Raw genomic sequence first — 13,831 nt, 5'->3', positions numbered from 1 at the left:
CTATTTGAGAGCTCGCATCCAGTTTTCTGCGATTACATGACTGTGTTCTCATGTTACAATAAAGCGCTCGCCACATTAGCGCGGGAATAATTAAAATGATGCGGAATACCTGCAATCCCGCACGGACATTCAGACTCTGTAACTGACAGGAAGCGGATGCGTGTCAAACTCGCTGCCTGAGAGGAAAAAGGGAGAGGCAGCTTGGAAAAGCAGCGGCTTTTCCCGGTTCAGATATCATGGCTTTTATTGGTCCGTTTACGTTCGGATATCTTTATTGGCTACTGAAGTGCCGTCAAAGGTTTGAACAGTAACGAACTATGATTTAAAAGTAACGAAGTAGATTATTTTGCTTAATTTGTACTTAAGTACAAGTAAAAGTACAGCTTTAAAAATATACTAAAAAAAGTACAAGTACCTGAAAAAACTACTTAATTACAGTGAGTAGTTGTAATTCGTTACCTCCACCACTGAAGGCATGCATACACGATGCGACAAAGTCTGGTTAGACCAACACCGGCTTTAGTACACGTGCGCATTTAGAGTGTGTTCTTTCACTGCATCTTTTAGAATAAAATGGCTTTATAAAGGTAAAAATGCCCATAAAAGGTAAAAATATATTTAAACTTATTGGAAAAGATTAATTTCTATCACTGCTGTGAACTGACCACACAGAATATGAAGAATATCAAAAACTTTAGGAGTCAGCTGTCCACGGTTGTCCTTAAGATATCAGCACAATAACACACTCAGCAAAATATTGTCTAATTATATTTATTGATAAAATCCCAGAAAATATTGAGATATTATTTTTTGTCAATATCGCACACCCCTAGTACTGACACAAAATGATTTGCAACGGTCGCTTTGTCACACCCAGTGTAGACAGCCTCAAACTGTTGGTTTATTTCTGTTTATTTTTTATTTTTGGCTGGTAGAAGTTATGAATTGTTGGTAACTTAAAAATCTAGTAGCCAAATTGGCTGGTGAGTGAAAAAGTTAATTTCAATCCCTGATTACAAGGCCAAGCATGGTGTTTCCCTAAAGTAATTTTTCATGAAATCTGTTGGCCTTAATTGATGTATCGGTTGTGCCACAGGATGCCATTTCCTCCAAAGCAGTCAACACAGATCCGTACTGTTTGAGAATTGCATGAATAGCAGATGTCCGAACAGTCCACCTGGTGGGGCAAAGAGGCTTCAAAAAAAAAAAAAAAAAGGAATGGTGTGATTTTGCTATGTCCTTAAAAATTGCCTTGAATTTCACAGACTTTTGTGGACTACGCCTAGTGTGTCTCTACTCACTGGAGTGGCAACACAGGCAGCCTGTGTAATCAAATTAACACAGTGTTTACCACAGTGACAGTACAATGCCATTGGCTTGAACACCTTGCATTTGACCAGCAATTTTGGAAGCTCCATCATATGTTTGTCCTCTGAGTTGAGACAGAGGAAGATTTAGTCTGATCATGACATCACATGCCATATTTGCTAAAGCCTGTCCTGTTGTTACTGACATTTCAATAACATCTCACCAACTCCTCTCTTGGTTGAATCCACATATCAAAGGCAGATGGATTCTTATTCAGCTCCTGCAGAGTCCTTGGTCCCATTAATGATCAATGAAAACTGTACAACTGGCAAATAATTTATTTCAGAGAATATTTCTCTGACAATGGAATTGTCCATGCACATTAATATCTCATTTTGAATTTTCGGACTTGTAAAGTCCACATGTCCTTTCAACTAAGCTCAGCATCATCTTCCACTTTGTATTGCAGGAGTTGGCTTAAATTTCTACTTTCACTGTCAGCTCCTCTAAATGGCAGCCCTTTTCGTGCCAAGTACTTTGCACCATTGAATATTTTAATTAAATTTAGTCTTGCTCTTTCTTGTTGTTTTTCACACTCACCTGAAAGTTGCACATCAACAGGATGTGTCTCCTGAATCCTAGTCATCAGAGCTACTTTGTGACACTGACTGTCTTTATGAGCATCAAGTTTTTCAACTGCCTTTTTCCAGTTTCAAAAGCCATTTGAAATAAAAGCTGGATCCATTTTTGAAGCAAGCTTTGACTTGGAATTTGCAAAATACTTTGTGCAGTAAAAACAAAAGACACCCTTTAACGAAGGACAGTAATGAAGCCAAGAATATTCTCTAAACCATTTCTCCTGAAAGTGAAGAGTCTTGTTTGAAAGAAAAAGAGTAGGCATAAACTTGACTTGACTTGCATGTTCTCCTATTTGTCTATCCTCTATCTAGATCTCAGGGTCCTAAAACACATTATATACAGCTAAGTTGAAATATATTAATGAATTTACCCCCTTTATGAAAATGATTAAATATACATTCTGGTCACTATTTAAGGTTTAATAAGTACTACACTCTAAAAAAATAGGTTCTTCAGCAGTTCTTTGGAGTGGTTGTAAAACCTGTAAGCCCCTGTATAGCTCTTTAAAGGTTCTTTAGCTCTCTCTTAGTTTAGTTGGGGAAAGGGTTAAAACAACATTAAAATAGTCTATTTCTTGAAGATATTTTTTTTTTTTGCCCCCAAGGCCCCCATAAGGCAATATTTCAGGGCCCCCACATGAGACCTTTGACCTCAGAAAACCGAAGCAGTTGCATTTTCTGTTTAAGTGCTGGTTTAATTGACTTATAATGCTCAACTCGACACCGATCGGTCTGCGCAGCGCTGCTTCAAGTAGAACACAATCTTTTTTGTATTGCAATAATAACAAAGATAATAAAAAAATACAGTATGTACAAAAAAAAACTGAAAATACAGTATGTACAAAACAACTATACATACAATTATTTACAGAGACCCAACAATTCTGACCATGAGCAAGCACTTCCTATTAAAATGTGTTTTTGACCAGGAACTACATTTGACCAGAGCACGTACAACACACCTATCAGTGTGCAGGTCAGGTGTACGCTGTTAGTGCGCGAGCTGTCCTCACAGAAAACTCGAGAAAACTGCGTCATTGGACCGTTGGACTCTTCAACCGAAAACCGCCTTTAGAGAAAAGAGAAAAAAGCTGATATTGGTCAGCATATTCTGTTACACCAAATACACAAATTAATGATCTTTAAATCATTGAAACAAATCGTTTTTAAAACGAATCCCAAGCGTTTCATATTGACGTCAACATGAAGTATTAGCATATAATGTTTAAAAAACAAAAATAAAAGTATTGGGTAAAAGTATCCACCATGTTATGTCAACCTAATGATGTTATTTTGTTTAAAGGCCTACAGTTGGAAGCATCAATTCTGCTCTTGCCAGCTCTTCTCTTTTGAAGTTGAGGTGAGCAATGAATAGTTGACTACAGCAGAGTCCTGCATGCGGGTACCTGATAGGTGAACTGCTAAAATTGATTTAACAGGTGGAATAAAAATGTGTATATGTTGGGTGTGGTGCGGGTCAGACGGGTGACAGGCATGGGTGTTTGCTGATAGGCAGCTGCTTTCAAATGGCCCTGTGCTTGTGTTCACGCTGTCTGAAGACCATTTAAAGGCACTTTCACACAGGACGTGGCAAGCGGTGAAATCGCAGGGCGGTCATGGTCGGGTGTTGCCATAGTTGCAAACAACAAGGTCAAATTTGATTTACTAAAACCTAAATGAACAAAATGTCTCAGTTAAAATAAAAGTTTTAATGAGTTTATCTACCTCATGTGGACGATTTAATGCAGGAGTGGTTGGGGTCGCGGTTTTCATGTCAAACAGGTCGGGTGGAATTAAATTAGTTTAATTAAATTAATTAAATTAGTGTTGCTGTTACAATGTTTCTGCTACATTCATTCTACTGTGGTGGGCCGCCACACCAAAAATCATCCCTGCAATGGATGCAGCTTCTCAGTGACAACATAGTGATGCTGCTTACATCATTCACAGTTGGGTAATTATTAGCGGAGAACACAGAGCAGGACTTGTATATACATAATTCTACTCATTCCTGCAGGTTCCGCGCTTATGTCGCCATGACAGTAGATGACAGCATATATCACTTGCACGTGCTTGTGTCTTGCTTATTTGAAGTTAAAGAGAACTCAATACAGTACTGCGTGCTCTCTTATAGACTGTTTGCGCCCACAGATCACAATAAACTAAGGAGAGTGACAGCTTTTAATAATTATTAAGGGAGTTTGCAAATGTGATAGTTCAATACAACAGCTTAATAAACAAGAAATTAATTCACATACCCCACTGCACAGCACAAATGATGGACTCAGAAAGAGCAGGTGTGTTACTGTCGCTGTTTTAATTTATTTGCGTCTAATGCAAAACCCTTTTGTATGGGTGTATTCCATGCTTTTCGGCACCATAGAAATGTGATGACAATTCGTTTGCCTATGCTGCCGTTAGGGCTGTGCGATATTGAAGAAAAAGGCGATATGCGACATCTTGTTAAAAACTGCGATATTTGATATGCGATATGATATTGCTTAAAGTGTAATTTGACAAAGGTTCTATATAGCACCTGTAAAAATAGGTGCTAAATAGCACTAAAAGTGGTTCCCCTATGATTACGAGCCAAAGAACCGCTTTTAGTGCTATATAGCACCATTTGTTTTTAGAGTCAAGGGATGAGGGATGTCAATTTTCGGTCATTCCCAACTTGTAATTGCTCGATTTTCACCCACCTCATTGTCACCATTCCCTGTAATGTGATCTTCCTGTACTCCCTCTTTCTCTCTTTCTTGTCCCTAAATATATCAGAGCGGATGGTTGACTATATCAGCTGTTGATCTATCTAATATAAATTAAATGGTGGTTCTGAGAACTCTCACTGACCTGAGCTTAATGATTTGTCTGGATAGTCTTGTGCGGTATTTTCCCCCCCACAATTTACTTTTGCATTCAACAATGGATTTAGAGCAACTAAATAGTAATTAAACAATAGAGGAAACCAAACATAATGCACAACAACAGCATTTTTATTGTGAGGCTTGGGGCAGTACATTAGATAAGTTGATGATATATTGCTGTTTACAAGATGTAAACTGGACAGTATTTTTTTTAGTTTCTGGCACTGTCAGTTTTCAGCTCAATTTTGGCATTCATTTTTTAGCTCAACTCACCTCATCACCTGGCTTTGAACTGTCCTGATCTTTTTCCTTTACATTTCTAAACTCTCCCTGAAATTATATTATACTTTAATATATGAATACAAAGAGGCCAACATGAATTTCAACATTAAACTTCTAATCTGCTTTTGGAAAATTAATACTATACTTTCAACTACCTCCAAGTCATTTTGTTCTGCCCTAAAGTCTTCCTGCCTTGCCTTTCCCTCTCTCTCCTTGCACTTACAATAGTAGAGCAGACCAAATGTAAATAAAAAAATAAAAATAAAATACACTGTGTATAGTGCTAATTTCCTGTTCCTGTCAGCTCACCCTTATTTTTTGTGTTGTCCTAAAGAAAAAAACGAATATCACTTTTCATTTTTGATGTCTCTGTAAAATGACATGACTGTGTTAGCTAGCAAGACAAAATTACTTATACTAAATTATTTTAATTATTACCAAACCTGTATACTGTTAGGATTTATACAAAAAAAAAAAAAAAGTATTCTGAAAAATATTTACATAGCCAGACCATACAACACAAAGCTCTGGCTACTTGGAGTATATGGCGCTTTTATAGTACACCTTTGTAATGCTTTAACGTATTTGTCCTTTGTATTCAACTATTTAAATGAATATAGCTGGAATGGAGCGGACAACATTTTATGTTATGAAAAGAAACAGTAATTGGGTTTGGAATGGCAGAAGAGTAAGTAAATGAAAACTAAATGTTTTTAGGTGAACTATCCCTTTAAATTTCAGAACAGACCTCATATGGACATATCAAAATAAAATGGTTGTTGGGACTGGAGGTTTTTTTGTTCAAAAAAAAAAAAAAACAGAAAAAGTTTGCAAATATATATATTTTTTAAATAATGGATGTCATTCGCAACCTAAAAAACACACTTGAGTCAAATGCACACGTTTTACCACGTTCGGGCTTGAGGATGATAAATCTCCCACTTTGATTTTATTGAATCATTTTCTAGACAAGTAAATTTACAGGAAAAAGAAGAAAGCCAGGTAACCACGTTCATTAGGCCTAATTAATTCAAAATATACAGCAATGCAAAATATACAGGATGCAATCTACCTAGCAATGTTCGGGAGGCAGACACACTCTGTCATTTTAAATCTAGATTAAAGACCCATCTCTTTAATCTGGCTTACATAATTAGGTCAACCGGAACCGGGAACACTTCCCATAACATCTGATGTACACACTACATCATAAGAACAATGTCATCTAAACTAATATTAGTCTCTATCATTCTTATTCCGAGGTCACCGCAGCCATACAGATCGAGTCTGTATCCAGATCAGATGGTCACTGTAGCCACCCAGATCCAGTCCATATCCAGACCAGATGGTTGATCAGCACCTAGAGATGACCTCTACAGCCCTGAATGTCAGAGGAGACCATGTCAACTATATGCGCCCCAGAGACAGATCCCCTGCGAAGACCTCGTCACCTCGACTACCATCGGAATAAGACCACAGGATCCAGCCTTACATAAGAAAAGTAATTAAGATATTAATACTTCTAGACTATCATATTAATATTTTGGGTAGATTGGACACTTTTTGAATCTGAGATTAATTTTGGTGCATCAAATGTCGTACAGCATACGCTTAGTTCCCTCACCACAGTGCAACAGTGAAAAGCCTTTCAAACGTTGTTTAAGCAACATACAACATACTGTATTGTGGTATTTAAAAAATTCATATCATAACAAAAATAAACACCGGTATTCGGTATGAACCGGTATACCGCCCAGCACTACTTTGTGGTGTTGCTGGAAACAGGAGTAGATGTTATACAGTGAAGCATTTATCTGCAAGACTCCGTATGTCCTCTTAACTATATTACTGCTGTATTATTGTTTCATAAAGATGTCTACATTACATGTTGGATGGTATAATTTCCCTGACTTTTACTCTTGCATTTTGTTGAAATAGTTGATACATTATAGACTGTATAAACCTATTTAAACAGCTTTTTTTTTTAAATAGTTATTATGTAGGCAACTTTTATGAGCTCATACATGGAATTTCTAAAAAACATCTTGTAAAAATTTTATCCAGAATCTTGGATAGAAATGTCCATGGACACATATTTCAACTACTCATAGCAACCAGCAGCGAGGATTTTGTCACATAAACGTTGCAATATTCCCTCATATATTTCTGCTTGCCTGTCAGTGGCACTTTCATTTATTGAGCAATTTGTTGCCCACATGTGAAAATGACCAACAACACTGTCAAAAACAGAAAAGTCCACACAAACCATCACCAGGCAGGATGATGGTTCGCAGTCAGGTCAGCAGTGCAGGCAACATTCTCCACTCTCCTGCAGCAGACATATCTGCCACATCCCAACAGCAGGCATAAGTACCAGACCCACAATGCAGGCACAAGCTGCTAGTTCCTACACTGATAAAAAATTTCTGCTTGATTTACTTAAAAAATATGATGAATTTTTTTGCACAATTTTATTACGTAGATCAAACAAGACCAGTCTTTGTACAAACTACTTAATTTTTCTGTCTGTTGAAAGAAAATTTGCACAAAGTACACTTAATTTTAGTATTTCTTTAGTCTTTTTTTTGTGTGTGTGATCTACATAACTTTGAGTCCTAAATGTGTATTTTTGATTGAATCCAACTTAATTTTTAAATTTCCCTATTACAAATTTCAAGTGGGATCTACTTTGTTTTTCCAAATTTGTTAGTGTATTTTAAAGTTACATGTACTAAAATTTTCTAATTAGCAAGTATTTCTACTGAAAGTATAAATGCAATTAGTTCTTTTTTTTTTTTTTACAACTATTTACTATTTCACCACTGGTACTTTTCAATGGAATGCCAGTAGAATATATACTCATAAAATATGGAAATCTAGTTATTACATCACATAAAGCTGACATTTTTGCCATTTGATAGTAAAAACGGCACAGAATATTTTCTATAAAATTGTGTTTTTCAGTCCTTAACAGTAACATACTCTAAGACTTTAAAACAAGAAGCACACAAACATGATCCCAATGTGGAAATGAAGCAGATCTTCTTATAAAGCAAAATTTTATTTTCTTTGTGTTTCTATTGAAATAAATTCACATACTGAAAATATAAATGCAATTAGTTCATTTAAAAAAAAAAAAAAATTTTTTTTATACAACTATTTACTATTTCACCACTGGTACTTTTCAATGGAATGCCAGTAGAATATATACTCATCAAATATGGAAATCTAGTTATTACATCACATAAAGCTGACATTTTTGCCATTTGATAGTAAAAACGGCACAGAATATTTTCTATAAAATTGTATTTTTCAGTCCTTAACAGTAACATACTCTTAAGACTTTAAAACAAGAAGCACACAAACATGATCCCAATGTGGAAATGAAGCAGATCTTATAAAGCAAAATTTTATTTTCTTTGAGTTTCTATTGAAATAAATTCACATTGTGCAAAATATTTTCCATGAGTCACGTTTCTCACTTCTTAACAGTCATCTTTCCTTCAAATGCACCTTGAACATTAACAGACTCACAAACATGGTCCGAACAGCAAGCACAAGCCAAGTATTTGAATGTTGAGCAGCAAGCTCATTGGCTGCTAATACAGAAGTGAACCAATCAGCTGCGCCATGTGATGATGTTATGTCATATATATATATATATATATATATATATATATATATCAAGAAATAAATGTGACAATCCTTCAGTATGCATTCATAAAAAGTGAGAGGGCAGAAATGTGTTTTCTTTACCTGGTAGTCCTTGATTAACTCCTCTGTCTTTTCACCAAGGTAGAGAATGAGGCCTCTGATCGCAGTTTCTCTTTAGGACTCAGTGCTGTTGTCCTACAAATATATTAAATATGAGATCATCTCAAATGCAGAATAGAATGCTACAACATTAAACTAACTACTACAATGTTAAAAGTACATGCCTCATTTATGATGCCATTTGAAATGAAAACAACTTTTTGTCTGGCCCATGAGCTAACTAAGTTAATTTAACTTTATCCCCCACTTTCCTCACTACAATAAACCAATTTATTGAAAGTTGCATACCTTTATGCAGTGTACTTGTCAAGAGAATCACCTGGTAAGGACACAGTGTTATGGTTAGTGACTGATCAGTGCAAGAAAAACAAAAACAAAAAAACATAGCAAATAATTTAACTATAATTAAAAATAGTTTCAAATTTTCTTCTCTCCACAACCACTGCAGGTGGTTGACCTGCTGATCAGACAGCAGAGTGTCTTCAGTCGGAGGCTCCTCCAACTCCGCTGTAATAAGAACCGATACAGAAAGTCACTCTATTCCTACCAGCCATTCCTAATAATTCTATATAATGACTCTCCTCTGCAAGGGTAGAGGACTTATATCTGACTGACACACTGTGATTTGCACTCCTTATCCAGCTACCCTGTATACTTCTAAATTTTTATACAGTAGGTTTGTTTTTTTTTGTTTTTTTAATATATATTTTTTTATATATTCTGTGTGTAATACTAGGGCAAATGTGCATCATCAATTACCGTCCACTAAAAGTGCTGTTTTGTAAAGTAACATTTGAAGTATTTTTATAAAAACAAACAAGCAAACAAAAAAATATATATTCTTGGGACCTTGTGTGAATTATTTTATCAAATTAGTTTGTGGAATAGAATAGCTCATGGCGAGATGTGCATTAGAGCTACAATTAGCATCAAGCTACATAACACAATTTAAAAGATTAATATTACGCGTTTACTCAAAATTCACTTTAAACCACCATAGACTGTTTGTATTCATTTCTGATCGCGATCTAGTGTGGATTTTAGTCATGTTGTCGAAATATATGCTTAGCATTTATAATAAACATCAATTATTGATATGAAAATAGCTCCAATCACATGAAAATCACACACAAACCATACTATCATAATCGTGTGCTTATTACCTCCTTGTTTCACATGTAGAAATATTGAGTTTGTTTTTCGCGGAGCTCAAGTAGGACAGCGTCATCCAGAAGCACCTACAAGCGTAGCCATAGTTTAGTCCACGTACAACAACGTTATCTTCAAATTACACATAAATAAAGCCTCTTTTCATACAACAATTTGAAAACTGTAAAGACAACCAACTATAACGTCACTGCTAACTTTATTCTTACCTTAAGTTTAGTGCAGACTTTTCTTCGTCTGGAATGTGCAGGGTTTCCAAACCAAAAATATGAAGGGAAGTAATTATTTTGTACTGAGTAAATAAAACAAGCTTATTGTTTGTTATGTGTGTGTACCTAAGAAGATTGGCTGGGATTACGTAGATACATTTTGTAAAGGAAAAAAATGCACAATGTCTTGTATTTTGAACAAATGCAGAATAATTCACAACTAGATATATTAATGTAACGATACAAACTTAACATTTTATTGTTAATATCACAGATTTAATTACGTAACATTTACATCCACTCAGATTATTTTTTTTCAGTGTACTGCAGGGTTTCTTTTTTCTTTTTGCAATAGAATTACAATGACAAGTTATTTGTTATTGGTGAATCATTTATTGTTTAATAACCATTGTGAAATAGCACATACAAAGAGCGAACTACAGTATAACAAATGGAATATTTTCTATAATTCAAAAGTATATTTTTAATTAGAAATTTACACAAAACTTGATTTTAGAAAAGAAAAGAAAAGAAAAAAAGAGCCATGGCTGAACAGACCAAGTTGTAATGTGTTGTTTCCAATATACTTCTACTGGACTTAGAAAAGTTGCCCAAATAGACCTACATTCAACACCTTTGTGACACACATACACATACTTATGTTTGCTTCACTATATTAGTGACGATATCTCATAGACTACCATAAACTAGTCGGTTGTCATGATATTTCACTATATACTGTAAGTGAAGACATTTGGCTAAACAAGCACCCCTGTTTGCATCATTGTCTCAGGAATATATCATTGTATTCATAGCCAATTTATATGTTCGATAACTTGACAATATGGCAGTGAGTGGGAAAATGACAGAATGCAAAGCAAGTATGTGAACTGAACATTATGCTATTGTAGTTTTTTTTTTCTCAAGGATAGCAGATCTGTGTTTGTTATTAACACAGATTGCTGTTAAAACACATACACACTGAGAGTTTTTTTAGAAGAGCAAATATGAATTATATCAGAGCTGTTTTATTTGACATTAACAAATGTTGACTTGCACCTGAATGCAAGAAAATTTCACTCAAAATTAAAAAAAGTGAATATTTTTTTGTTCTTCCACCCTTGTGTTCTGTTTCATAGGTCTTTTACTTCATTCCTTACCTAAGAACAGCCATTAATCATGGTAAAATCAAAAGGCTTATTGTCTGTAAACAATGTCCATAAAAGAAATTTTCTTAAAACAAAAAGAGTCAATCATTATGAAATATAAAATTATAGGGTCTTTTGACTTGATAAAATCGTCACTCAGATATTCCCACTTGCTTCTTGAAAAACAGTCTAATAACTTGCTGTCGTATTGTTTTCAGATTTAGACCATAAATAAGTGGATTTAAAATGGGTGGTACGAGTAAGAATTCCAGGGCCATGAAATTACGCACACCTTGTGGCAAATTCTTTGAGCCATAACGACTGTACAGTACATCAAATAACAATGCAGTAGTCACGTTGATCAGTGAAAGCAGATGTGGTACACATGTTTGTATAAATTTGTGCCTGCTCTCTATTGACTTCATGCACTTTTTAATCAAGTGAATGTATGAGCAAAATATCAATACTGCATGTCCAAAGTATGCAAGAATAACAATGTACCCAAACACATTATTTAATGTTGTGGAAAAACATGAAAGTTTTGCAACTGCCCAAATCTCACAGTATAACTTTTCAATAGTAGAGTCACATAAAGTGAGTCTAGCAATTAATATAATTAGAACAGACATGCAAAAAAACGGAGTCAGCCAGCAGAAAAGGATACACTGAAGAACCCTCTGATTGGTCATTATTGAATGATACTCCAGTGGTCTACATATTGCCACATACCTGTCATATGCCATCACTGTTAATGTTGAAAAGTCACACAAAGCAGATGAATAAATGACAAATATTTGAATCATACATCCATCATAAGAAATCACATGATCATATGATAATAAATCATACATGAATTTAGGGTAGAATCCAGAGGTTCCAAAAAGTCCATTTACACACAAATTACAGATAAACAGATACATTGGCTCATGAAGCTTCTTATGTGAGATTATAGTGAAAATTACTGTTACATTACAAAAGACCATCAAGGGATAAAACAGTGCAGTGAAAGAAAAAAACACATATCTGTTTTCCATTGTTTCATTGAGACCGGAGAGTGTAAATACTAAGACACTGGACTCATTCTCTAGCGGTGGCTGCATCTGGAATGATATGCAACTATTATGTAGGTTTTGTTGTTGTTATTGGAACACTAATTAGACATGGAAAGTTGTGTTAATTTGAATGGTCATGGTCTTTAACTGGGAAGTCTGTAGATAGATAGATAGATAGATAGATATCAAAAGATGATAAAGTTACATGCAATCTTACCATGTTTTCTGTTGGCATGTTTCCTGTAGTGTTTTGTAAAGGTTTGATTTGGTTTGTTTTATATGGACACTGGTCTCATGCTAATTGCCTTGACCACAAACATTGTAAACAGTTTTAACAAGCTCTCTAAAGGCTTATTTTCTGTTCAGTCAAAATAACTGTCTGTCTCTGCCCACAAATAGATTTAGAGGAATTATCCGTCTATTTAAAGTTGTCAATCATATTCCTGCCAATGCATCAGCTCCAACACTATACAATATGAAACTTATAACATATGATACAATTATTTACAAAATTACTTTAATATTTTATATTATGTTGTTAGCTCACTTTCAATATAGTGCACAAATGATTTACTGTTAAAAATCTTTTAAGACTTGCTGCAGTAGGCCTTAAAACTCAAACATAATACATATTTATATACAGCTTTTTTTATTGATCTGCTTCTACATAAATTGTCCATGAATCTGATGTTTAAATGTTCTATTATCACAATAACAGAAAAAAAATACAAATAAAAAATATTTAAATAAATAAATCTAAATAAATTTTTACATAACAATATTCAAAATAACTTCGAAGAATGACATGTTAAATTGACCTTTTTTTTGCTGTGTGTTTTTCTGCAAGCGGAAACTATGGAAGCATATGGTTAGCAATATTCATTTTAAAATTTAATATGCAAAATGGCAATGCAATTTGTAAAATGGCAATGTATTTCTGAATGTATTTGAAAATGCATTCCGAGCCGAAGTATTTAAATTTACATTTTATATATATATTTATTTTTATATATATATATATATATATATATATATATATAAATATTTGCCTCCGTGCCTACACCGGACGCGACAGTTGTCCTGTTGCATCGTGTCACATCCAGTGTAGACAGCATCACTACGTCGCGTCCGGTGTAGACACGGTGTTACCTTATATTTTATTCCAAACTTCTAATTCATAATGAAACGTGTGTACCGTGGCACCTAAGCGTCGCGTCTGCCTCAACATCTCTCACTGTTTGCATGCAGATTGATGCACGTGACGTGAACATACAAAACGCTTCTACTGCTACTCTACCTGCCCCAGCTGTCACAGAACATGCACAGCCAAGGTGAGTTAACCCTTTAGGCGCCAGGGATTTTTGGGAAAAATGCTGGATTTTGCCATCA

The 13,831-nt window shown here is 34.8% G+C and overlaps 1 protein-coding gene across 1 annotated transcript; it reads right to left on the bottom strand.

Moving 5' to 3' along the window:
- Nucleotides 1-11,542: 11,542 nt before the first annotated feature.
- LOC107677075 (olfactory receptor 52K1-like) lies at nt 11,543-12,490 on the bottom strand. Its single transcript, XM_016471861.1, has one exon. It carries the CDS (start codon nt 12,488-12,490, stop codon nt 11,543-11,545), a length of 948 nt encoding a protein of 315 aa, XP_016327347.1.
- Nucleotides 12,491-13,831: the final 1,341 nt, after the last annotated feature.

The sequence above is a fragment of the Sinocyclocheilus anshuiensis genome, unplaced genomic scaffold (assembly GCF_001515605.1).
Source record: "Sinocyclocheilus anshuiensis isolate Anshui unplaced genomic scaffold, SAMN03320099.WGS_v1.1 scaffold24, whole genome shotgun sequence".
Classification (NCBI taxonomy): domain Eukaryota; kingdom Metazoa; phylum Chordata; class Actinopteri; order Cypriniformes; family Cyprinidae; genus Sinocyclocheilus; species Sinocyclocheilus anshuiensis.
This window is presented reverse-complemented; position numbering and strand designations above follow the sequence as displayed.

Bases quoted from the DNA above. Each gene is read 5' to 3' on its own strand.
- LOC107677075 (XM_016471861.1), bottom strand. From the start codon at position 12,490: ATGCAGCCACCGCTAGAGAATGAGTCCAGTGTCTTAGTATTTACACTC.